Source organism: Gastrolobium bilobum, unplaced genomic scaffold (assembly GCF_033153095.1).
Source record: "Gastrolobium bilobum isolate Gb01-03AN ecotype WA unplaced genomic scaffold, APGP_CSIRO_Gbil_v1 utg3997, whole genome shotgun sequence".
In the NCBI taxonomy this organism is placed as follows: Eukaryota; Viridiplantae; Streptophyta; class Magnoliopsida; order Fabales; family Fabaceae; genus Gastrolobium; species Gastrolobium bilobum.
Genome location: NW_026895107.1, coordinates 53,861 through 81,135, shown reverse-complemented (window position 1 = coordinate 81,135; position 27,275 = coordinate 53,861). Strand labels below are relative to the sequence as shown.

Below are 27,275 nucleotides of genomic sequence, written 5' to 3'. Positions count from 1 at the left end.
GGATGCCGACTTGTGTTGAAAGATGTAAGGCATGTTCCTGACATGCGTTTGAACCTAATCTCGGTAGGCAAACTTGATGATGTCGGGTTAGTGAACTACTTCGGTAGTGTGAGATGGAAGCTGGCCAAGGGAAACTTGGTCGTGGCCCGAGGTAAGAAGGAAGGCTCCTTGTACGTGATGCAAGGAAAAATCAATGGCGGAGAAGCCAATTCTGTTCGAGATGAACCTAGCTTGGAGCTATGGCACAAGCGCCTCGGCCACATGAGCGAGAAAGGGCTACAGATCCTGAACAAGAAAGGATTATTGACCGGGTTGAAAGGCCAAGCGTTGGAGAGTTGCACGCACTGCCTAGCTGGAAAACAGCACCGGGTTTCCTTTGCGAGACCGGATCGACCAAGAAGACGAAGGAATATTCTTGACCTCGTCCATACTGATGTTTGCTCCATGTCGGAGAAATCTCTTGGAGGAGCTCAGTATTTTGTTTCATTTATTGATGACCATTCCCGCAAAGTGTGGGTATATTTGTTGAAGACTAAAGACCAGGTACTCCAATCCTTTAAAGAATTCCATGCTATGGTTGAAAGGGAGACTGGCAAGAAATTGAAGGTGGTCCGATCTGATAATGGTGGTGAGTATTGCGGCCCATTTGATGCATACTGCAGAGCGGCCGGGATTCGACTTGAGAAGACGCCCCCCAAGACACCTCAGCTGAATGGACTGGCTGAGAGGATGAACATAACAATTGAAGAGAAGGTATGAAGCATGATATCCAATGCCGGGTTACCAAAATCATTCTGGGGAGAAGCCGTCAAAACTGTTGTTGACTTGATCAACCTCTCACCATCACGACCACTTGAAGGAGAAATTCCAGAAGAAGTCTGGACAGGTCGGAAAGCGGCCTATAATCAACTGAAAGTGTTTGGATGCCGAGCTTTCGTGCATATCCCTAAAGATGAAAGGGCCAAACTTGATGCAAAGACCAAAGAATGCATTTATCTTGGTTCGCCGAGATGTGAGTTCGGTTTCCGACTTTGGGATCCAATCAATAAGAAGATCGTGAGAAGCCGAGATGTGATCTTTCATGAGCATGAGAACATTCATGACATCTCGAAGCCCAAAGTCCGGGTTACTGTCAGACGTGAAGAACCCATCCCTCCTATCCGAGCTGAAGCAGGGGGAGAAAATCAAGAAAATGATGATCAGCAACAAGCTGAAGATGACCAAGACATTGAGGTCCGAGTTGATGATGAGATCCAGGATGAGAATGATGAACCGGGTTCTCAAGCTGAAGAACAGCCGAGATATCCAACTCGAGAAAGAAGACCCTCTACGAGATACCCATCTGATGAATACACTGTTGTTGCTGAAGACGGTGAGCCTCAGAGTTATGATGAGGTTATGATGAGCTCAGAGAAAGAAGAATGGGAAAAGGCAATGCAAGACGAGATGAAGTCTCTGCACGAGAATCAAACTTATGAGCTGACTGAGTTGCCAAAAGGAAGACGAGCTCTGAAAAACAAATGGGTCTACAAGATTAAGAATGAAGAGAACGGGCAAAAGCCGAGATACAAAGCCCGGATTGTAGTGAAAGGCTGCAATCAGAAGAAAGGAGTAGACTTTGAGGATATTTTTTCTCCTATGGTGAAAATGACCTCGGTCCGAACCGTATTAGCCATGGCGGCTTCAATGGACCTCGAGGTAGAACAAATAGACGTGAAGACGGCATTTCTTCACGGTGATTTAGAAGAAGAGATATATATGGAGCAACCAGAAGGGTTCCAAGCTCCAGACCAAGAAGACATGGTATGTCGGTTGAAGAAGAGTCTCTATGGCTTGAAGCAAGCACCTCGGCAGTGGTACAAGAAATTTGAATCATTCATGACTGATCATAAGTTTGAAAAGATAGATGTCGACCACTGCGTATTTGTGAAGAGGTATGAGGCCAGAGATTTTCTGATTTTGTTGTTATATGTTGACGACATGCTTATTGTAGGGAAAGATAAATCGAGGATAGCCGCCCTGAAAAAGGCGTTGAGCTCGTCCTTCGCAATGAAGGACCTCGGCCCTGCAAAGCAGATTCTCGGAATAAAGATTATCCGAGATAGATAGAAGAAGCTACTGTGGCTGAGTCAAGAGAAATATATTGAGAAGATTTTGAAGAGATTCAGCATGGACAAAGCCAAAACAGTGAGCACTCCCCTAGCCGGACACATAAAGCTGAACCAAAAGCAATGCCCGAGATCTGATGAAGACAAAGATGAGATGATGAAGGTCCCTTACCAATCCGCCGTCAGAAGCTTGATGTATGCAATGGTTTGCACTAGACCTGACTTGGCGTATGCTGTAGGAATGGTAAGCCGGTATTTGTCAAACCCCGGCAAAGAGCACTGGGAAGCAGTGAAGTGGATCTTCAAGTACCTACGAGGTACGACTGACTTATGTCTCCGTTTTGGAGAAGGCAAAGCCGAGTTGCAAGGCTACTCAGATTCTGATTTAGGGGGAGACGCCGACTCGAGGAAGTCGACTACAAGATATTTGATGAGATTTGCCGGAGGAGCTGTCTCTTGGCAATCAAGACTTCAGAAATGTGTTGCACTATCGACAACTGAGGCTGAGTACATTGTCGCTACTGAGGCAAGCAAAGAGATGCTGTGGATGAAGAAGTTCCTCATAGAACTCGGCCATGATCAAGACAAGTACGAGCTGAGTTGTGACAATCAAAGCGCAATCCATCTTGTAAAGAATTCTACCTATCACTCCCGCACAAAACATATTGATGTGAGGTATCACTGGATCCGGGATGTGGTGGAAGGTGGAGAGCTCGAACTCGTCAAGGTGCACACTGACCAAAATTGGTCCGACATGATGACAAAGCCGGTTCCAGCAAGAAAATTTGAAGACTGCTGTGAAGGAGCCGGGTTGATGCTGAAGCCGGCGCATTGAAGTCGGAGGGGGAGATTTGTTGGACTTCCTCCTTCAATGCTAAGCCCAAGCCCATTTGAGGGGTTTCCTAAAAACCCTAACCCTAATTTCCACCTCCTCTATATATACTCATTAGTTGTGGGTGGAGGCTAGGTCAGATTTGAGAGAACAAATTTGAGAGAATTATTTGATTGTTTGAGCAAAAGCTTTATGCTTTGCATTTGAGAGATCTCTAGAGAGAGTTTGAGTGAAACATCTCTAGGGTAGTTTGATTATCACCATTGTTTGAGAGGTTGAGTTAACCACCACATTGGTGTATTTGATTCGTTGTAACCATTATTTTCATAGTGGATTTCTGATCTGGACTAGGTCCCGTGGGTTTTTACTTCTTCATAGGAGAAGGTTTTCCCACGTTAAATCTGGTTGTGTTCTTCTTCTCTCTCTCCTGTTTTCGTTTTGATTTTCCGTTGCGCTACCCGACCTGGTGAAGTTCAGGCCGAGGTATTGCCGAGATCCGAGATCAGGATCTTGTTGATTGACTTCCGCACTAAGGCTGCTTAGCCGAGCTTGAGGGAACCGAGTTTTCCCAACACAACTTTCTCCCCAATGATTTTTATTCCTTGTGTCTATCTTTCTCCTAAAGTGATATAACTTACATCTAGGGGTCTAAATAGGCCAGGCTAGCCCGGCCCGGCCTACATTGAGCTCGGCCCAGGCCCGACCTTTCAGAAAAGTAGAGTAGGCTTAGTCTTATAAAAAGGTTTTTTTTAACAAATAGGCCATAAGCCAATTTTGTCAAGCCCGGCCTACAATCTTGTAGGCTGGCCTATTTAATTTATTAAAATAAATTAAAATCGATGTTTTGAATGAAGTTTGCTCCTCGTAAAATTGAATATGATGAATGTTGGTTCGATTCTTGTAGGTATTAATAAATCACACGTAACATCCACTCCTAAACTTTGTCGAGATATATATGGGAAAAATATTTGTCATTTTAAATGACATAAAGTTATGTCATTTTAAGAGAGAGATAGACACAAAATAATTTTTTTATTTAAAATTTAAATTAAGAAAAACCACCCACTGTCTCTCTCACATGATTTCCATTTTTGTGTCTAACTTTCCTAAAATGACATAACTTATATACTTTAAAATGATAAACACCAAACCTTATATATATGGGATAGGATATTGTGACACCCAAGTTATGTTACACCCATGTGACACCCAGTCAATCTCACCGTTAGATCGCTTATGTTGATCCAACGGTTATATTTATTTCCATCTTTGTATGGTCATGATTTCCCAAATTTAAAGTGAAAGCATTAAATATGGGAAATCATAACCATACAAAGGTAGAAATAAATATAAAATATTAAATTTGGGAAATCATGACCATACAAAGATGGAAATATATATAACCGTTGGATCAACATAAGCGATCTAACGGTGAGATTGACTGGGTGTCACATGGGTGTAACATAACTTGGGTGTCACAATATCCTATCCCTATATATATATTATCAAAAAAATATTTCTGTAATCACTACAGATAAATTATCTGCATTTACTCCTAAAACAACGTCGTTTTGGGATTGAAATGTTAAAAAATTATAATTATAAGTGTAAAGAACCAATTCAACCCAAAAGCTTAAACTGTTGGGTGATGCTACATTAATGGTTTTATATATTTCAACACGCATCCTCACACGAGAGCTCACTGGCTTGAAGGGTGGACAATGCACAAGCCCACCTACCTGTGCGAAGAAAGAAATTCCACTAGAAAGAAAGTGGGGAGCGGTGATGATCGAACCCGGTACATCGAGGTTCTGAAGCCATGTAAAGAACCTTGGGATACACCACCCCGAAAGCTAGCTCAAGGGGTGGGAGTGCTCAAGACCTTATAAACTCCACATTAGTTGCACATACAACCAATGTGAGACTATATATTTCAACAAGATTATAATAATCCTGAAATAAATTAAAATTACAAAAATACTATATTTTTTGCTCCAAAATGCAGTAATCAGATAAGGAAACTCATATTTTATTTAAAAAAACGATTATTGTGCGTTACTGACTTAAACTAAACAAATCGAGGACCGAGAGATTTGAGGGAAAAACAAAACAATACCAGTCGATCAAAACTGTAGAATTAATATTACAAAAAAAAAAAAAAAACTGTAGAATTAAATAAAAAGGGTTGGTTGAGTGTTGGAGACTGAAAACCAAAGAAAGATGTGGCGCACAGTAGACAGCACCCACCTCACCCTCAAAACCTTGCGCCTTCGTTCCTTCATCTTCTCTTCTTCTTCTTCTTCTTCTTCTTCCTCTTTTTCAGTTTCAAACACAAACATTTGTTATTCTTCATCTTTGAGTTTGAGTTTGAGAACAATCATCACTTACTCACACTCTTTTCTTCCCATTCCCTCAACAACCCATGTTTCCTTCACTGTTCCCCCCCACCATTTTGTGTCCAATTTTGGTTCCTGCGTCACGCGCTGCGTTTCTTCACTTCCCAATCCCACCCTAGACTGGAACGACGCCGTTTCATGCTCGGAGGTTAATGCTGAGGTCAATGATGGAACCCTCGACCAAGATACAAAGCCTTCCATTCCTGTTAGAGCCTTCTTCTTCTCTACAAGGTATCTGTTTTTGTTTATTTTAATTTCAATAAACAAGAAAAATTCGTAACATTTCTTGAAAGTTCGTTTTTGAATTATTCTTTATTATATTATCATTATTATTTTTGTAAAACAATTTTTTAGGACAAGAAAAATTAAAAAGAAAAAATGTATATTTTTAAGAAAACAAAATAATTATATGGATCCTATTGGATTAAAAGAAACACTTGAATAAAAAAGAATAACTTGGATCCTATTGAATTGTGGATATACTTAAATCATATTGCTCCTAATACATTATACCATGTTTTCGTCTTATTCACATAAACGTTCTTATGTAATTTAGTGAATGGTGATAGCTATGAAGCCTTGATTAGTGGTTTAGGTTCCTTCAAAAGGTTACCATTGAAGACTATGCATCAATGGGCTTATATTTTCCCATTGCTAGAATAATTTGTCACACTATCATCAATTTGTGAATATAATTATGAATTGTGCAATATAGAGTAACTGCATGTCGAAGCGTTGTGGGCTTGTAAGTTGGCATTAATTTTAAATTTGGAAAATGTGCCTTCAGTGTTCCAAAACTGTGCTCATTGATTATTCTCATTGAACTATGCTAGTAGTTAAGTAACTCCTCAGGATTTTGGGATTGTGAACCACAAAAGGTGTGATATTCTAATGCTGTTGTCATAGGAAAGCAATTACATTTTGGAGAAATGGACAGACAACATAGAATGTTTCTTCTTTGAGTACTTTAGGGAAATTCAGGAAGTGATAGGGTAAAATAATGCAGAATTTTTGGAATTTGATAATTAAATGTTGCTATCTACTTGATGGCTTGCTGCTTCAGATATATATATATATATATATATATATATATATATATATATTGTTTTTTAGATATCTCAGTTTCATTTCTTTGGATGTAGTGTTGATTTGAAAAGCTTGATGGAACAGAACAAACTGAACTTTGTCCCACCATCGTCACGAATGACTAATTATGTTGTTCTCAAGTTTGGCGATGTTTGCGATTCCAAGGTATATCTCTCATGGGTAATGTTCTTGTTTTTTTTCCCTCACTATTTACCCATGTTCTACCCTGTTTTCCTCACTTTATAACTTTTAATTGTTGGAAATATGCTATTTATGAAGTTGCAGATTCTATAAGGCATGGAATTCATTATATTCACACATTGTGTTCATTATATGTCTTTAATCTTTATCCTAAGTGCAACATCAAGAAAAGGTGTAAAAGGAACAATTGATAATAGTATCTTGAGAGTTGACACTCGTAAGTGCATATCAATCTGCATGTTTTGTTTTATTTTATCTGGAGGAAAGAGATATAATGGAGAAGTTTTGCAATCTTAAATAATTATTGGGTAACTATCATTTCTTTTTTCTTGTCTTTATTGGTTAACATTTTGCATATCAAAAAATGCCATGAGACCAAACTCATGCGCGAGGGATATAATTTAGATTTAGATGGACTACCTATAGAATGAGGTTTAGAAAATGTTGAAGTTGGAGAAATCATTTTTGTTCTTACATATTGCTGTAACGTGTGTGAATCCTGATAATATAAACATCTTTACATTGTACTGGATCAAATCTACTTCTCTGCGTGTAGCCTTGGACATATTGTACCATGTGCATGCTTTTTATGGGTGGGGGTATTTAAGTCGTGCAACATAAAGGACTGAAGGAAGGAGAAAACATATAGGCAGAGTTTTCATGCTGGGGTTGAAAATTATGGATAACATTTGCAAGATTCTTTGTCTGGTATTGGCTTGTTATGAAATGTGGATTTTGGTAGCTTAAGCCACAACAGTTTTTTGAGGTTTTGTATCATGTTAATTAGCAAGGAGTACGAATTTTAAGTTGTTAAATTGCCTGAATCTTCATCCTCTCCCTTTCTTTTGTTGGTGTTTCATTCACGTGGTCTATTATGTATGTGAAAAGTTTTCATGCACTGGATGATTAAGTGTATTCTGTGGCTTCAACTGTTATGGAATTATTTTTAATCATAAGACCGATGACAGTATCTGAAAACTGTTTTGTTTCAGGGTCTTGGTACATGTTTCTTGAATGGAAGAAATGGCTGTTACATGGTTGTTTTTCAATATGGCTCCATTGTATTGTTTAATGTCCATGAGCATGAGGTTGATGGCTATCTGAAAATTGTAAAGAAGCATGCATCTGGTTTGCTTCCTGAAATGAGAAAGGATGGTGAGTTTTTATATCCAATTTGTTTTTAAAATATATTTGATCTATGCTATATTTTGACTGAAAAGTCATGAGTTCGAATCCAGGAAATAACATCTTTGCAATTATGCAAGGTAAGGCTGCGTACAAGGATTATCTCCACCCCACACTCGCTAGTCGGGTTTAACGGGGAGTTTTTTATTTTTTATTTTATTTTTAATGCTATAATTTGGTGTATTTGGTTGGGGACAAAACTCTCATATTTTTAATGAGGTTTCTTCAGCACATAATTTGATTTGGAATAAGATTTGGTCATAGATGAAAATAGCGCCGCAATAGCGCGCAATATCGCTATTGTAGCGGGTAGCGGCCATATGCCGCAACAGAACGCACGCAGCGCTACTATTCAATGTAGCGGCAGTAGCGGTCAACAATTTGCAGTAGCAGATAGCGTGGTTAGCGGGGCAATTGCACGCTACAGTGAGAAAGCAATGGAAAAGGAGGAACGGAGGGTATTATGGTCAAAAACTTTAATTATAAGGGTAAAATAGATTTTTTAATCTGAACCTACTTGGGCTTTATCACTAGGGGAAAGGAAAAAGAAAGTGTTGATAATGAAGGTGGTGGTGATGAGGAAATTGAAGAAGAGGAAGAACAAATTTATAATTTTAGTACTAGTGACAGTGAGGATGGAGAAGACTTCTTAGAAGATGGTGGAGATGATGATTTTGCTTAGTTCCTTTCTTGATTTTGAAATAGACCATTAAAATTCGTATTTGACAATATTTAGATCCTTCCTTATGTTCCTTGATTTTTGTTAATGTAGTTCTTTTCAAGGAATTTATATTATTTCCTTTATATTCTTTGAATCCTTGTTTGGAATGAAAGTGACAATAGAATTAATTATGAATGTATATTTTTAATTTTAATTAATTTTTTTACGGACTTCGCTGTAGCGGTTATACCGCTACCCGCTATACCGCTATAGCATTTTTGAGCTTGGCCGCTATCGGCCGCTACCCGCTATTAATAACTATGGATTTGGTGTTTGGTTTCTATTTGGTGCAAACAATATGGCCTTTCCAGTAGGGTTTCATTAACAGACATTTTAAGGGATATGGAAGCTCTGTTCCATTGATTTTATCTTCTTTATTGATTGTTTTCTGTTTTGTTCTTTTGCTTATGAGGATTCCTTATCCTCCTTTCCCTTTGTAATATTTTCTCATCATAATAATTTCTTCCTTCATCAAAAGAAGAAAAAATATTATTTTGAAATTGGTTGACATGTGATTGTCATGCATGATCAGCTTGCCTTGACTGTTACAATGATGGACACTTCTACACACCAGAAAATTGATGAGTCAGTGCTTCGATAAATTATTACTGATAGCTTTTTCATTGTTGGGACGGAACCTCTCATGTTGGATCTCTGATTTTAGACCCTTCAGGATCCTTTACATCTAAATATTTTCTTTTTATATCTTATTAGTATATTGCTCAAAAAAGTTTGGCATTGACTAGTATTTGTTTTTGGAATGCTAAAGCTCTTAATCGATAATGCTTTGTTTGAACTGTGTTACTTTATGACAATGAACACTTCACAGTGTCTAGAGTCTAGACATATGTTCCTTTTCCCTGATTTGTCATAAAAGCTTGTAGGCTCAGAGCCTATATTTTACATTGTGATGTAGCTTGGAATTTTTGATCTAAGTGATGGAGGACAAGCTGTACTTTTTTTTTCTTTGTAGACGAGTGAACCAAATATTACCATTTGTGCCTGTATTTTTATTTTTAATTTTATTTTGGGGTAGATATGCTATTACCATATTGTTGTAAATACATTTATGAGTAAATACCCTTTTGGGTCCTAAACAAAAAACACAGAATCCATTTTAATCCCTTAGGAAACAAGTACCCATATTAGTCCTTTTTGAGGGACTAATGTGAGTCTTCTTTGAATTTCTGAGGGACCACGATTTCAAAGAACTGGAATTTCAGAGGGACCACAAGTCGATTTTTTTTTCTTAGGGATTAAAATAGATTATGTGTTTTTCGTTGAGGAGCCAAAATGGTATTTACTCTACATTTATTTATTGATTATAATTTAAGCTTCCACGGTCTTAGAATATTTTATAGGTTAACATGCTTTTATACAATTTGATTTTTACTCTGTTTTGAAATTCTAGAGTATGAAGTTAGAGAAAAACCAGCTTTAAGCACATGGATGCAAAGTGGACTAGATTATATAATGTTACAATACTTGAACATTGATGGAATTCGAACTATTGGTAGTGTTCTGGGTCAAAGTATTGCTCTTGATTACTATGGCCGACAGGTATATTCTACATATGGTTGTGATTTTTTGATATTTGGATATACCGTATACTGGTGATATTTCTCGAAGGCAATAGTTAGCCACCTTTTACTTTTAATTTGTAGGTTGATGGAATGGTTGCAGAATTTACAGACATAAACCGTGAGATGGAAGCCACTGGAAAATTCAGAATGCAAAGGAAAAAACTTTTCCAGTTGGTGGGCAAGGCAAATTCAAATCTTGCTGATGTAATTCTAAAGCTTGGACTTTTTGAGAGGTAATAATTCTATTTGTGGAGACAAATAGCATCGGTTAAATTTTAGTGTTTGAATTTCGAAAGAGAAATTGTACTTGCTGTCATGCTCCAGGATAATTGCTCCCCATTGATTGCGCCCCAATAATTACGTTCAATCATTGCGTGATTTCAGAAAATTATTCTGATCTTTTTTATTTGCTTCCTAATCTGTTGTGATTTTATTTTCGATTTTTTATGCTGATTTCTTTCCCTAATTAGTGGTAGCTGATTTACGGGGATTGTACCCTTTCATCTCAGGAAAAAGGCTGACCTGATGTGAAGCCTTTATTGTCTATATATTGTACTAATCCCTTTGATGAAAAGCAAGTTAGAAATTTAAATTATTCTGAAAAATTATCATTCCTTTACCAAAATTCTTTATGGTATCAGAGCCCTCAATCTGAGGGCCTGATTACCCATGGGTCCACTATGATTTGGCACGATGAGGGCTCTCCAAACAACCAGCCCTGATGATGCTTCTGTTGCATCCTAACCGCAACTCAACAAGGACTCGCTTGCATCACCTATTATAACAACTTCAAATGATAGCCCTTCAATGGTGATCACTGGATACTGATTTAATGGGACAAATTATCTCATATAGTCCCAGAGTGTCATAATGTTTACTTGGGGCAAAGGGAAGATGACAACCTAACTAACAACGCACTAAAGCCCCCAAAATGCAATCCAAAATTCCCAGAATGGGAGGTGGAAAACTCGCTGGTGATGTCTTGGCTGGTGAACTCCATGACGATAGAGATTGGAGAAACATATGTTATGCTCTAGCGCCAAGGAAATTTGGGATGTGGTGAAGGAATCTTTCTCGAAGGTGGACAATTCCGCTACCCGCTTTCAATTCAAGGGAATTCTCAAGGACCTTAAACAAGGCGTAAAAGACGTCTGATACGGACGTGGCGTTAAGTAACAGATTCAGGAAAGTGTATCAACAGAAGTAGAGGATCACAAGCCCCTCATGCTGAGTCAGCAGTTTGTTAAAAAAAAAGGGGAGCACACAGGCAGCACCCACATACAGCAACATCCACAGGCGATTTGGGGGTCACACGCTCAACACCCACACTCTTACTTATAGCAGAGAATAATACAGTAGCGTCATCTTGAGAATTTTGGGACCTTTTTGGTATTGGCATTAGGAGAGAACCATGGCCTCTTGAATGCCTTGGGTTGTAGTTGCCTTTGGAGAATATTGATCTAGAGTCTGTAATTTTTTCTGTTGTTGTCTTGAATTGGTTAACTTCCTGGAGTTTGTCATTGTAAATTTGAGCTGAAACCCAGATGGGAGGATTCATATTATAAATACAGCGTTCTTTACTCTTAGAGTGGTCTTATTGTTTAATTTCTTCCGTAATTTACTCTTAGGACCCATCCCTTTCAAAGTCCATAGCCTCATTAAAGTCCATAATAAAGGCGCTCCAGAGTGAAGGGGAAGGATTCTTGATCGAGCAAAAACTGATGGAGGGTGAAGGTAGGGGTACTTCGTGGAAGGAATTAGAAGAGCTGTTGATAGAGTTTCAGGACTTATTCCCGGAGCCAACAAGACTTCCTCCTAGCAGAAGTCAAGATCATGCTATAACTTCGAAACTAGGTAGCCAAATTCCAAACTGTCGTCCTTACAGGTATCCATACTATCAGAAAACAAATAGAAAAGTTAGTATCTGAGTTGTTGGGTAATAGATGGATTAAGCAGAGTATCAGTCCATATGCTAGCCCTGTTATCTTAGTAAAAAAAAGATGGAAGTTGGCGTGTATGTGTAGATTATAGGGCTTTAAATAAACATATTGTGCTTGATAAGTTCCCAATTCCAATGATTGGTGAATTACTCAATGAGGTGGGAGGGTCAAGGGGCCTTACTAATCTAAAAAAAGATAACTTTCAGTGGGGAGAGGAGATAACTTTCAGTGGGGAGAGGAAGCTCAAGGGGCCTTTGAGATGATGAAGGAGTTGATGTGTAAGGTGCCAATTTTGGCCCTACCCAACTTTACCAAGGAATTCACAGTAGTGACTGACGCTTCATGCAAAAGGGTAGGAGCTGTGTTAGTGCAAGAAAATAGGCCCATTGCCTATATCAGCCAAGGATTTTCCCCAAAGGCTTTGGCTAAATCCGTTTATGAAAAGGAACTAATGGCCATAGTGTTTGCTGTCCAGAAATGGAAGCATTATCTAATGGGCAAACATTTTAAAATTAAAACAGACCAAAGAACCCTACGGTTCCTTACAGGTCAAAATGCCCTAGGAGAAGAGCAACAAAAATGGATATTGAAGTTGCTAAGATATATTTTGAGATCATATTTCAGCCCGGTAAAGAGAATGTTGTTGTAGATGCCTTATCTAGGCAAAAGCAGTTTGTTGCCATTTCTTGTTTGGAATTGAACAATTTGGTAGAACTGGAGAGGGAGGTTGAAGCTGATTCCAAGCTGCGCGGTATCATTCAAGACTTGTTGAATCTGCAGTCCCATCTTGGTTCTGAGGTGTGTGGAGGAAGACTATTGTATCAAGGAAGGTTGGCACTACCTCAGAATTCGCAATTAATTCCCTTGCTGTCGGAAGAATTTCATGATTCCCAAATAGGAGGCCATTCAGGTTCTCTACGTACTTATAAGAAAATTGCTGGAGTTGTATACTGTGAAGGAATGAGAAGACAGATTAAGAACTATGTGGCGAATTGTAATGTGTGTCAACAGCATAAAATTCAAAGTTTGTCTCCAGTTGGGTTGCTGAATCCCTTGCCTATTCCCACTAAAGTCTGGTCTGACATTTCAATAGATTTTGTTGGAGGGCTGCCATGAGCTTTTGGAGTTGACACCATCTTCGTAATCATTGATAGGCTGACCAAATATGCATATTTTGTGGCTGTAAGTCACCCTTACACAGCCAAGTCTATAGCCGAAGTGTTTGTTAAGGAAATTGTTAGGCTGCACGGGTCCAAGCACTTTCTGGTCAGAACTGTTCAGATTATCTGGCACTCACTTGAACTACACCACTGCCTATCACCCACAGTCTAACGGGCAGTCAAAAGTGGTCAACTGCTGTTTGGAGGTGTACTTGCGTTGTTTTTTGCAGCCCAAAGCCCAAACACTGGCCCGTTGTTTTTTGCAGCCCAAAGCCCAAACACTGGCCCAAATGGCTGCATTGGGCAGAATATTGTTATAATACCACATTCAAGGAATCCACTAGCATGACTCCATTCAAGGTGTTATATGGCAATGATCCACCTAGTCTTTTTCTAGCAAAAACACCTGATACTGCAGTTGATGAAATTTCTAGATTGTTATTTGAGAGAGACACCATTCTTAATGATTTGCAGCACAATCTGAGACTCGCACAGAACCGTATGAAGGTTCAGGCTGACCGTCATAGGAGAGAGGTAATATTTGAGGAAGGAGAACTGTTTATCTAAAGCTTCAGCCATACCGTTTAAGGAAATAAGGAAAGTACTAATATACGTGTTTCCCTTAAGTTAAAGCATATAAATCTTGTTATCAAAAAAAAAAAAAAAAAAAGCATATAAATCATATGCACCAACCTCATTACGAATATAACTAATATGAAAGGATTACTTGTTGAAGAAAATAAGATTTATATTCTATTTATGATGGAAACAGAGGGCATGCAATTCAAAACTTGATTCCCTAATAGAAGGTTTAAGTCTCAGGAGGTTCCGCCTATGTGAACTTTGAGTATTGATTGGTCATAAGGATCTTGTTAAATCAGATTGCACTTGTCTTTGCTGCCTTCTTCAGTTTCAGTATAGTTAAATGTAAAAGAATACGTTGTGTATTGATCTGTGTCAGGGAGTTACAATATATAGAGACCCTAATGGGCTTAAGTGTAAGGCCCAAACCTAATCCAAACCTAATCCTAATACAGTCAGAATACAGTCAGACTATTTACGGATAAGACAGAATCCAATCATATCTAATCAAATCTAATCATATCATATCTAATATTCTAACACTCCCTCTCAAGCTGGTGCGTATATATTATGAGCACCAAGCTTGTTACAAATGTATTCAACCCGAGGACCTCTAAGAGCTTTAGTGAAAACATCTGCTAGTTGATTAGACGAGTTGACAAAAGCTGTCTTGATTTCTCCTGACTGAATCTTTTCCCGAATGAAGTGACAATCAATCTCTATATGTTTGGTCCTCTCATGAAAAACAGGATTAGAGGATATATGTAGCGCAGCTTGATTATCACAGATGAGTGTCATGGGTTGTTTCTGTTCACAAAGATGAAGCTTCTGAATCAACTGCTTTAACCAGATCAACTCACAGGTAGTATTTGCCATTGCACGATACTCAGCTTCTGCACTAGATCGGGAAACAACAGGTTGTTTCTTGCTTTTCCATGAGATTAAGTTTCCTCCGAAGAAGACACAATAACCAGAAGTAGAGCGTCTGTCCGAGGGTGATCCTGCCCAATCGGCATCTGAGTAACCACAAATTTCTGTATTTCCCTGATCCGAATACAACAAACCTTTTCCTGGTGCTCCTTTGATGTATCGGAGGATCTCACAGCAGCATCCCAATGTGAATCACAAGGGGTATCAAGGAACTGACTGGCCGTACTGACAACGAAAGAAATATTTGGCCTAGTCACAGTAAGATAATTGAGCTTCCCAATCAGCCTTCGATAACATCCAGGATCAGATAACGGCTCCCCCTGTCTGGGCAATAACTTAACATTAGGATCCATGGGTGTATCAACTGGTTTACACCCCAACATACCAGTCTCCTCTAGGATATCCAAGGCATACTTCCTTTGACAGATAGAAATGCCCTGTCTAGATTGCGCCACCTCAATTCCCAAGAAGTAACGCAGCTTCCCAAGGTCCTTTGTTTGAAATGCACTGAATAAATGTTGTTTTAACTGATGGATTCCGTCTTGATCACTTCCGGTGAGGATGATGTCATCAACATAGACTAACAAATAGATGCACTTGTTAGGAGATGTAATCCTATAGAATACAGAATGGTCAACTTTACTGCGAATTAGGCCAAACGCCTGTACAGCAGAACTGAAGCGACTGAACCATGCTCGAGGAGACTGCTTGAGACCATATAAGGATTTTCGAAGACGACATACCTTCCCAGACTCCCCCTGAGCAACAAAACGAGGTGGTTGCTCCATGTAAACTTCTTCTTGTAAATCACCATGAAGAAAGGCATTTTTGATGTCAAGTTGAAGGAGTGGCCAGTGACGAACAGCAGCAAGGGCAAGAAATAGGCGGACGGACGCCATCTTAGCGACTGGAGAGAATGTATCGCTATAATCAAGGCCAAAGATTTGAGTAAAACCCTTGGCAACTAGGCGTGCCTTGAGACGATCAACATGGCCATCAGGTCCAACTTTCACAGTAAACACCCAGCGACAACCAACTATAGACTTCTCTGGAGGAGCAGAAACAAGGTCCCAAGTGCCATTGGTATAAAGTGCGGTCATCTCATCAAGCATCGCTTGGCGCCATCCTGGATGGGAAAGTGCTTCACCTGTGGTCTTAGGAATAGAAACAGAAGAAAGACTAGAAACAAAGGTGAAATGAGGAGGAGAAAGGCGATCATAGCTCAAGAAGGTATAAAGAGGATAAGGGTTACGAGTAGTACGTGTACCTTTTCTTTGAGCAATGGGAAGAGCCTCTGGTGAAGGATCCGGAGGGGAAGAATCAACTGCAGAGGGCAATGAGTCAGCAGGGGTCGAGTCGACTGGAGGTACTGTCTTACGACGCTGATAAGTGAGAAGTGGACGGTCCTTAGGTACTGGAGCAATAGGTGATTGCTTATCTGGAGTAGAAGCACCTGCATCTGGCAAAGACAAGTCAAGAAAAGGAACAGGAAGAACATGATCAACCTGTGACAATGGAGATGGGATAGAATTAAAGGGTTGTTGATCAAAAAAGGTGACATCCGCGGAAACTAAGTAACGCTTGAGGTCAGGAGAGTAACAGCGATAACCCTTTTGAAGACGAGAATAACCAAGAAAAATGCATTTAAAGGCTTTGGATGTTAACTTATCCTTACCAGGAGTGAGATCATGAACAAAACAGGTACAACCAAAAACATGTGGGGATAGAGGAAAGAGAGGAACATCTGGAAACAATAAGTTATGAGGAATATCATTATTAAGCACAGATGAAGGCATGCGGTTGATGAGAAAGCAAGAAGCAAGGACTGCATCAGCCCAGAAGTGAAGAGGAACATGCATGTGAATAAGAAGAGTCCTGGCAATCTCAATGAGATGTCTATTCTTACGTTCAGCTACTCCATTTTGTTGTGGAGTGTGAGGACAAGTGGTTTGGTGTAAAGTACCCTGTGTGGCTAAGAAGTGAGAAAAGTCAACAGAAACATACTCCTTAGCATTATCACTACGTAAAATACGAATAGAAGCACCAAATTGAGTATGAATTTCAGCAGAAAACTTTTGATAAATAGAAAACAACTCAGAACGGTTTTTCATTAAATAAATCCAAGTACAACGGGAGAAATCATCAATAAAGGTGACAAAATACCGAAAACCTAAAATAGACACACTACGACTAGGACCCCAAACATCTGAATGAATAATTGAAAAAGGAGCATCAGCTCGTTTATTGACTCGATTAGCAAAGGAGGAGCGTATGTGCTTTCCTTGCTGACATGACTGACAATCTAAAGTTTGAAGACCGGATAAAAGAGGAACCATCTTCTGCAATTTCGCAAGACTAGGATGCCCGAGACGACTGTGGATGAGCTGTGGAGATTCTGTGAGAGAACAAGCAACTGAAGGACTCGGCACATCAAGGTAGAACAGACCCCGTGACTCACGGCCCACTCCAATCATCTTCCCCGTACCCGGGTCCTGCACAGAAACAGAATGGTTTGAGAATGTGACAATACAATTAAGAGAATTGATCAATTTACTAACCGATATTAAATTATAAGGGATGTGAGGAATGTAATAGACAGATGTCAAGGTCAATGAGGAGGTTGGACAGATTTGTCCAATCCCATGAACGGGGGCCTTAGTTCCATCAGCAAGAGTAAAAGAGGGTAAATTATTAGAATATGTAAGGGAAGAAAAGAGTTCCTTATTACCACAGAGGTGATCAGTAGCACCTGAGTCAAATATCCAAGGACCAAGTGATGCAGAATGAGAAACACAAGCAACAGGATTACCAGTTTCTGAAGCAGAGGCCTGAGATTGAGGAGAGGACTTCCTGAGAAGGGCCTGGAATGCTGCATATTCTTCAGAGGAGAGAGAGACTGAACCATTTGAAGCAGTATCCGATTGAGCTACATTAGCAGCAAAAGAAGGTCGCATGTGAGGATACTTGGTGTAGCAGCGTTCCTCATAATGACCAAGTTGCTGACAGTAATGACAACGAGGTCGCTGACCACGTCCGACTGGACCTCCTGGGCCTCCTGGGCCACGACCTCCTGGGCTACGTCCTCCTGGGCCTCCTGGGCCTCCTGGGCCTCTACCACGACCACGTCCACCTCCAATATGCCCGCGAAAATCAGTACGGGAAACTAGAGCAGTAGAATCAACAGCAGAAGACGATGCAGGAGCAGATTTCTTATTCAAATTCAGAAGACGCTGATACGTCATGGATAGATCAGGCTCCCCACTAGTCAAGATAGTATCACGAACATTATCATATTCTTCGGGAAGGCCAGAAAGTGTGGCAACCATAAAGAGACGTTCCACCTGTTTCCGATATGCAGTAGCATCAGTAGGGTAAGGCAGCATATCCAAATATGCCTGCATCAAAGAGCGACTCTTGCCAATATATGTCTCCATCTGAATGTCGGATGATTTGCTCAATTCCATAAACTGAGAGATGATGAAATAGAGCTGCTGAACATCATTAGTGTAGAGGTTTTTTGCTTCCCACACTTCAGTGCAAGTTTGAAATGAATAAAAGATATCCAAGACAATCGGATCAATGGATTGCCAGAGGATACTCAGAAGCTGGTTGTCAATCTTTTCCCAATCAGACTTGTCCTCCTTAGGGACATCAGTAGACTTAGTTGTGAGATGGTTCCCATATCCTTGTCCAAAGAACCAAACTCGAACAGAGGTGGCCCAGTTCTTGTAATTAACAGATCCCTTCAATTTTGAAGAGGTAATGGACCCAATATTGGTAGAGATGATATTGGGAGAATTTCTCAAAGGAGGAGATGGAGACTAATAGTGCTCACGCGCCGGCAGAAGGTGGCGCGTGAAGCCCACGCGCAGAGAAGACTGGAGGCGCGTGAGAGCGCGTGACAACTCCGATGGTGGCCGGACTTCCACAGAGCAGGTCGCCGGGAGGAGAGGGTTCTGTTCGCGTTCGTTCCAGACTGAAAACTCGCCGGAAAAGTACTCCGGCAGCCTGAACAGTGGCTGACGGTGGCTGATGGTGCTCCGGTGACTGTTTGGGGATGTGGACACGTGCAGAAGATGCCTGGAGAGGACTTACAGCCTTTGATGTCTTACCGGAAGGACGCACGGCAAAGAAAAGATGACTCCTAAGCAGTGGGCTTAGGTTTTAAAGCGAAGAACAAGATTTCTAAGCGGAAGCGAGGGTTCCCAGAACGAAATAGCTCTGGTACCAAGTTAAATGTAAAAGAATATGTTGTGTATTGATCTGTGTCAGGGAGTTACAATATATAGAGACCCTAATGGGCTTAAGTGTAAGGCCCAAACCTAATCTATATGCTTAAGTGTAAGGCCCAAACCTAATGGGCTTAAGTGATGTCCATTCCAGCACTGTCTCTTTATCAGCTCTTCAGACTGATGGTCATTCCAGTTGATTTGTTGTACTTAGTCATTTCATTTCGTTGATGTAGCATTGTTGTTTTTGGTTCCTAATGGGAGTATTATTTATGTATCAAGCTTGTAGCATATGATCTATATGCTACAGCTTGAGAGGGAGTGTTAAGAGTGTTAGTGTTAATAGTGTAGAAGTCCCACATTGAGTGTGTATCTTTGTATTCTTCAATTGGTGTTCTATATAATAGCACCAATGTTGTGTAGTTTAATATAACAAGGATTACAATGAATACCTCTTGTCTCTTGGTAATTAACATGGTATCTAGAGCCTAACAAGAGGAATCTTAATCCGTTTAACTTAGTTCTATTTTCCATAATTTCAATATGGTTATAGAGAGATCACCCTCCTTGAGGGATTCCCGTTGCTATTTTTTTTTCGGGTTTTTCTTAGTATGCTCTGTGACTGCAGCTTAGACTGATCTGTCACATCAGAAAAGAATGATCCTTGGGAAGTTGTTGGGTTGACCACCGTTGTCGTTGACCGACCACCGTTGACCGCGTCGTCCACCGTTGACAGCCGTCTCCGGTGACTTTTCCGATGACTTTTCGACGACTTTTCCGACGACCCACCGCCGTCTCCGGCGACTTTTCCGATTCCGCGAAGCTTTGTTTTTCTTTAATCTTCTTTCTTCCCAAGATGGAGTATTTATACTATTCATCATCCATCTTGAGGGGGAGCACTGTCCAAGTTGCTGATGTTGTCTCCGCTGATACCGAAGTTCCTCTTGAGGGGGAGCACTGCCCATGTTGCTGATGGTCATTCCAGCACAATTGTCTTTGCCGATGATAATTCCGGCACTGTTTAGAAGTTCCTCTTAAGGGGGAGCACTGTCCATGTTGCTGATGGTCATTCCAGCACAATTGTCTTTGCCGATGATAATTCCGGCATTGTTTAGAAGTTCCTCTTGAGGAGGAGCACTGTCCATGTTGCTGATGGTCATTCCAGCACAATTGTCTTTGCCGATGATAATTCCGGCACTGTTTAGAAGTTCCTCTTGAGGGGGAGCACTGCCCATGTTGCTGATGGTCATTCCAGCACAATTGTCTTTGCCGAAGATAATTCCGGCACTGTTTAGAAGTTCCTCTTGAGGGGGAGCACCGTCCATGTTGCTGATGGTCATTCCAGCACAATTGTCTTTGCCGATGATCATTCCGGCATTTTCCATGTTGATGTTCATTTCGACGTTATTTTTAGCACATTGTTGATTTTTGGTTTCTCATTTAGGAGATTTATTTTGATGTTATGGTACTTGGTCTTTCTTGTAATAAGCTTGTAGCATAGTCAAGGGGAAACCACGGCTGCTCACCATGTTAAATGAAATGTCTGAGAGGGATCTTGATGCTGATGTCCTGGTCAGCTCAGTTGTCTTTGCCGATGATAATTCCGGCACCATCCATGCTCTGATACCAAGTTAAATGTAAAAGAATACGTTGTGTATTGATCTGTGTCAGGGAGTTACAATATATAGAGACCCTAATGGGCTTAAGTGTAAGGCCCAAACCTAATCCAAACCTAATCCTAATACAGTCAGAATACAGTCAGACTATTTACGGATAAGACAGAATCCAATCATATCTAATCAAATCTAATCATATCATATCTAATCAAATCTAATCATATCATATCTAATATTCTAACAAGTATCATTACTGGGAAAACACCAGCTGCAGTCACTTCAACTATCACATCCACTTCCATACTTCCACACCCTTCAACAATGATTCTTGAGAAGAAAACTCAACCACTACCGCTCCGCAACCTCCTCCACCGTCCCCTCAATGAAAGGAAGTTCCAGTAGCACGCCCTCTGCATTCTTCTCTTGTTTTGAATAGAGAAGGTGCAGCATCACCTTCTCCAGCTCCAAAGGCCAATACTTTCATTTCATCATTTAAACCCCAGATGCATCTAAAGGGAAAGCAAACATAAAAAACTGTGCTCAAGATTGAAAGGTGCATGTGACCTTTCATTAAAACTAAGAGCAACTAACATTTTCACTCTCATCCAAACGTCAGGAGGTTACATGTTAAAAAATGTTTGTGTATTCAAAGGTGAAAATGTGCGAAACAACAGGAGGGAGAATCTATATTTTACACTTTAAACAATGTTCTTTGGAACAGAATCTATTGATTATTAGATATATAAATGCTTTGGCAAAAACAAGGATTAAGGAGGCTAAAATTTTGGGGCAGGGTGCATTTTATGCAGACCTTTGTATATGTTAGATGATAATGACAATCTCTCAAACTAAATCTAGTCATATCTAATTCTATTGAGTACTGCAGTTCATCTGACATACATTAAGTATAGAATTAATTTTGGTTTCAAACAACATTAGATATGACTAGATTTAGTTTGACAGATTGTATGTCAGATGAACTGTAGTACTCAATAGAATTAAGACAAATGATTAATTTCCTTTTTCCAAACCTCACAAAGCTATTTGTCCCGATGTTTATGTCGTCTTGCTGATTATGAGACTAACAGTAATTTATTTATACGTTTCTTGATTTTTGTGTAGACTACTGTATATTTTGTGATTGTTGGATTTGTCCATAGAGCTACGAGCATTTAAGGGTCATTTTAGAGGTCTTGATATGTCCTTCTAAGATGAGGAATTTAATTTGGACTGCGTTTAAATGTGGTATTTGGTCCATTAGCATGACTTAAAGTTGAGGAAATCGCGTGTCTAGAACAACCATACAAGGGTTGTATTTATAATAATAAAATACGTGGGTCTAGACCCTATTTACATTGGAACTAACTTAATAAATATATATATACATTCTAACACTACCCTTCAAGCTGATACGTATATATCGTAGACACTAAGCTTGTTACAAATATAGTCAACCTGAGGACCTTTAATAGCCTTAGTGAAAATATTTGCAAGCTGATCATTAGCGTTGATGAATGTTGTCTCGATTTCTTTGGACTGAATCTTCTCTCAGATAAAATGGTAATCAATTTCAAAATGCTTGGTTCTTTCATAAAAGACTGGGTTGGAGGATATGTGCAACATTGCTTGATTGTCCTAAATCAATTTCATTTGTCGTTGTTCGCAGAGACTTAATTGTCTGATCAATATCTTACAAGTTGCAGTTCCCATTGCTTGATACTCAGCTTCTGCACTTGATCTGGCTACCACAGTTCGCTTCTTTTTATTCAAAGTAGTTAGAAAACATAACTAATTGCTAAAGAAGATTCAGGGAATCACAAGGAGTCTACCACAATTCTATTTCTTTATGTATTGGAGGATCTTGACAATTGTGTCCATATGGGAATCACAAGAAGAATCAAGGAATTGACTAGCCTCACTAGTTGCTAAAGAAATATCCGACATCGTTACAGTAAGATAATTCAACTTGTTGACCAGTCTTCGATAACAGGGATCTGTTAGAGGCTCCCTCTGTCCATGTAGTAGCTTGACATTTGGATCCATGGGTGTATCGGTAGGCTTGCATCGTAACATGCAAGTTTCTTCCAAGATATCTAAGACACACTTCCTCTGAAAGATGAAGATGTTGTGCCTAGATTGTGCCACCTTAATGCCTAAGAAATATTGAAGCATGCCAAGATCCGTGGTTTGAAATTGATTGAACAAGTACTGATTTAGTTGTTCAATCCCAACTTGATCGCTGTCAGTGATGATAATGTCATCTACATAGACCAGGAGATAGATGCATTGATCAGGGGAATTATGCTAATAGAAAAGATAGTGATTAGTTTTGCTATGAGCTAAGCCAAAAGCCTGAACAACTGAATTAAAATGGCTAAACCAAGTTCGAGGTGACTAATTCAGGCCATATAAGGATATGTAGACTTTGCACACCAATCCAGACTCCTATTGAGCAACAACTCCAGGTGGTTGCTCCATGTAAACTTCTTTGTGTAAATCACCATGTAAGAAAACATTTTAAATATCAAGCCAAAAAAGGGGCCAGTGACGAACAACAGCAAGGGCAAGAAATAGGCGGACGGAGGCCATCTTGGCTACATGAGAGAAGGTATCTCTATAATCAATTTCAAAAATTTGGGAGTGTATCCCTTGGCTACTAAGCGGGCTTTGAGACGATTACTAACGCTATTTGGACCGACTTTAACAATAAACATTCAACGACATCCAACAAAAGATTTCCTCGGAGGAGCAAAAACAAGTCCCATGTGCCATTTGAATGTAGAGCATGGTTGTTAAAACGTCGTTCAACTCGGTTGGAATAGACGTTTTTACGTTTTCTTGGCCAAAATTGTTTCAGAACGATGATAGAAACGGATTTTGGATAGACTCGGTTGAAACGTCGAGTTAACTCGGTAAACTCGGTTGACTCGACGTTTTTACCGAGTTAACTCAGAACAGAAAAAAAAAGAGAGAAAGAGATCGACTCTGACGTCGACACAAACAGCCTCATCTTCTTCGCTCTCCGAAGCTGAAGCAGAGGATGTCGACGGAGGGCCCTGAATCTGATTGCTTCGCATCCTCCTTCTAATGTGATGATGCTTCCATCTTTTGCAATCTGTCTTCGTGCTTCGTTCGCTGGTAATCAGGGTAAGTTGAGCGAAGATGGTTGACGAGTTCATCAACAGTAGAATACTTGAACTTGCAAGACTCCAATCGATGACAAAGAGTTTCTTGCAATGACCTTCCCGCTTCTTCTTCCCATCTTCCCACCCCTTCTTCCCTCTCTGATTTCTCACCTCTGTTATTCAACTCATAAACCCTAACAAAACTGTTGTGTTTCATATTCTTATCGACTTGGGCTCATTAGTTATTGGATTGGGTTGGCCTAGTTTGCTACTTATGTTTTTTTTCCCATTAATATATTACAGTGTATTAATTGAAAATATTTAGAATATATTCACACACTATAATGGCTATAAAATTATAGGAAAAAAATTCAAAAACTCTTATCATTTATCTTTTATATTTTTTTATTACTTATCTTATATGTGAATTTTTTTTATCCAAATTCATTTTAATAATGTTAAATATTGGGTTATTTCATCTAATTAATGTTTGGATTTTAATTTGTATCATGATGACTGAGTTTAAACTTAATTTTTATTTACTTTAATGTTTGAACTTAAATTTATAATAACTTATGTATTGGTGTAATATATGTTGGATATATTTATTTATATATATATATATATATATATATAGGGATAGGATCAACTTACACCGGTGTAAGAATAATAAATCTTACACCAAATCTTAACCGTTGATTTCCGTGCATCCATTTGTTGGGAATTAAAAATTAATTAATGAGTTAGACCTAATAAATCTTAACCGTTAGATGTAGAAAATCAATGGTTAAGATTTGGTGTAAGATTTATTATTCTTACACCGGTGTAAGATGATCTTGTCCCATATATATATATATATATATTATGTATTGGTGTAATATATGTTGGATATATTTATATATATATATATTCAGTACGTAGTAAACTCTTACGTTTCGTTTACGTTTTTCGATTTTACGTTTTTGCTCACCCCCATCATTTCTGCGTAGACTCTACGTTTTAACAACATTGATGTAGAGCAGTTATTTCATCGGTCATTGTTTTTCACCAACCCAAATGTGAAAGTGCTTCACCTGTGGTTTTAGGAATGAATATAGAAGAAATACTCGAAACAAAGGTAAAATGTTATGAAGAAAGTTGATCGTAACTCAAAAAGGCATAAAGAGGATAAGGATTAAGAGTGGAGCTAGTACCTTTATGGATGACAATGGGAAGACTGTCTGACACAAGGAGGTAGTGAGTCAGGAACAATATCTTGTAAAATGGGATTGGCATCGGTGAGTAGTTGAGGGCGTCACTGTCAAGTGATCGGAGTACAAGATGGTGGAGGGACAACCGTAGGACCAAAGACACCTGTGGACAGAGGATCAAAGAAAGCAATTGGAAGGATAATGTCAACCTTAGAGATCTATGACAAAATGATAGCGAGGTATGCTACGACAATAGCCACTACCGTGGGAAACAAGGTTGTGGTCTTCCATCATAGTGGGTCACGGATTTGGGAAGATAGAGTCAAAACGGACCTACAAAACACAAAAAGGAGAGAGAGAGAGAGAGGAGGAGGAGGGGAAATCACGTAAATTGAGGACCCACGGCTGGAGAGGGAACATCTGAGTAGTACAGGTCTAGGCGACCTGTTCTGTGGTTGATTGGAGAAGGGAGGCGCATCCACACGCTGCTATGGGCACGTGGAAGAAAAGCTGGCCGCTGGCTGTTTCTAGTGCATGCAGGCATTTGTGGCGGAGTTTGGTCGCATGACTTGGGCAATGGTGTAGATCATGCGGAGGCGAATGTGAACAGTTGTGTTTTGATAGTGGCCAGGGGCAGCAATGTTGGTTAGAGGCACGACGGTCCTTTGAACAAGGTGGCCGGAAAGATGTGTGGCCAAAAAGGGGGCTGCAGGAAGGATGTATGGCAAGGAAGATAAGTTGTTGTTGCTGGTATGAAGCCTGGCGATGAGGGTGAGCTGCCGTAGTGGGTACAAGGGAATCAGGTTTTGCGGAAATAGGGTTGCCCAGAACATAGAGCTTTGGTACCAATTTAAGGTTGGGGAAATTATATGTCTGGACGACCATACAAGGATTATATTTGTAATAATAAAATACATGGGTTTGGGCCCTATTTACATTATGTGGGACTAGCACAGCTTAATATATATACACATTCTAACAGCATGCAAAAAATTGCGGATCCTGTTCATGGCCGACTTGATTTATAGATCGATTCTTTGAATTTAAAATTTTGAAATAATATTCCAAATAGAAATTTCTGAAGTAAATTAAAATGCTTGTTTCGGGTAATCAGATATGGGATTTACAATACACATTCACACTTGACAATAGTAAGATTTCAAATATTGTAGTCACTTTCTCTGTGTTTTTGTTCGACTTTAAATGGTTTTTACAGATCAGATATTGCTTGGAAGGATGCCAAATATGCTCAGATATGGGAGTATCTCAGGGATGAATTTGAATTAACTCAGAGATTTGCAAGTCTTGATTTCAAGTTGAAATTTGTGGAGGTGTAACTTCTTACTTGGAAACATATATATTCCGCATTTTGTCTTCCCATTCACTTTTTAATTTATAGGTTTTGCATTTTAACTTCTCCCCTGTTAAATTTTGCAGCACAATATCCGCTTTCTACAAGAAATTCTTCAAAATAGGAAATCCGATTTTCTAGAGTGGCTCATTATTGCATTGATTGGTGCTGAAATCCTTCTGTCTCTCTATGATATTGTTCAACGGTCTGCCATGAAACTTTAGCAGTGGCGCGTAGCATGCTTTTTGAAGGGGTGCTGGATGATAACAGTTGGCGCTACTCATTTTAAGATATTGGTGGCTCATGCTATTACGTTCTATCTATTGTAAATAACAATTTGAAACCGTTTAACTCAATTATTTACTAATCAGTTTGTATAACTTAAAATTTAATGTGTAGAATATCACCGAAAACTATACCTGCATGTTTTTCTGTAATATAATTTTTGTCTATTACATTAATTAATTATTCTGTTCAATTTCGAGAACACAGGAAGTTACTAAATTTGATGACCGAATAATCATCAAAATGATATGCTTAATAACTGTATTAGTCGCTAGCAGAGGGTGATTGGGCCAGGCCCAATATAGTGGATATTCCAATTTGGTTATGATATTTTGAGGTAACTTGGTATTTTATAAAATTGGAGGCGAGGATATAATCATAAACTGAGGTAGAAAAGTAGAATACATTTTGAAAAAGGATAGATGAGTTGTTCTTTTCCTTTGTAAATCGTGTATTCATTCATTATTAAGTTTTCTCAAAACTTGGTCAAATCATGGTGTCTGTGGAAATTCAGTGCTTGCTGTATCTGTATATAATAATTGATCCAAGCAACGACATCAACTTATGTCCTCCAAAAGGATTTGACATCCAGTTAGTGTAAAAATGTGCGATTTGGATCCAAAGGAGAGCGTGCAAAATGGCTGTGATATGAATGGTGTTCCGATTCAGTGTGTTCTGCGATGAGTGAGTGGGGTGGTTAAAGTTTTTCAATTCGTTTCTTGTAAACTTAAACCTAATTACACTGCCCACTCGAT

The 27,275-nt window shown here is 39.4% G+C and overlaps 1 protein-coding gene across 1 annotated transcript; it reads left to right on the top strand.

The window, feature by feature from the left end:
• The first annotated feature begins 5,156 nt into the window (after nt 1-5,156).
• Nucleotides 5,157-26,665, top strand: LOC133307116 (protein RETARDED ROOT GROWTH-LIKE). Its single transcript, XM_061507572.1, has 7 exons — nt 5,157-5,567; nt 6,479-6,587; nt 7,616-7,778; nt 9,941-10,089; nt 10,194-10,345; nt 26,101-26,215; nt 26,322-26,665. Exons 1-7 carry the CDS (start codon nt 5,161-5,163, stop codon nt 26,457-26,459), a joined length of 1,233 nt encoding a protein of 410 aa, XP_061363556.1. The 5' UTR covers nt 5,157-5,160; the 3' UTR covers nt 26,460-26,665.
• The last annotated feature ends 610 nt before the right edge of the window (nt 26,666-27,275 follow it).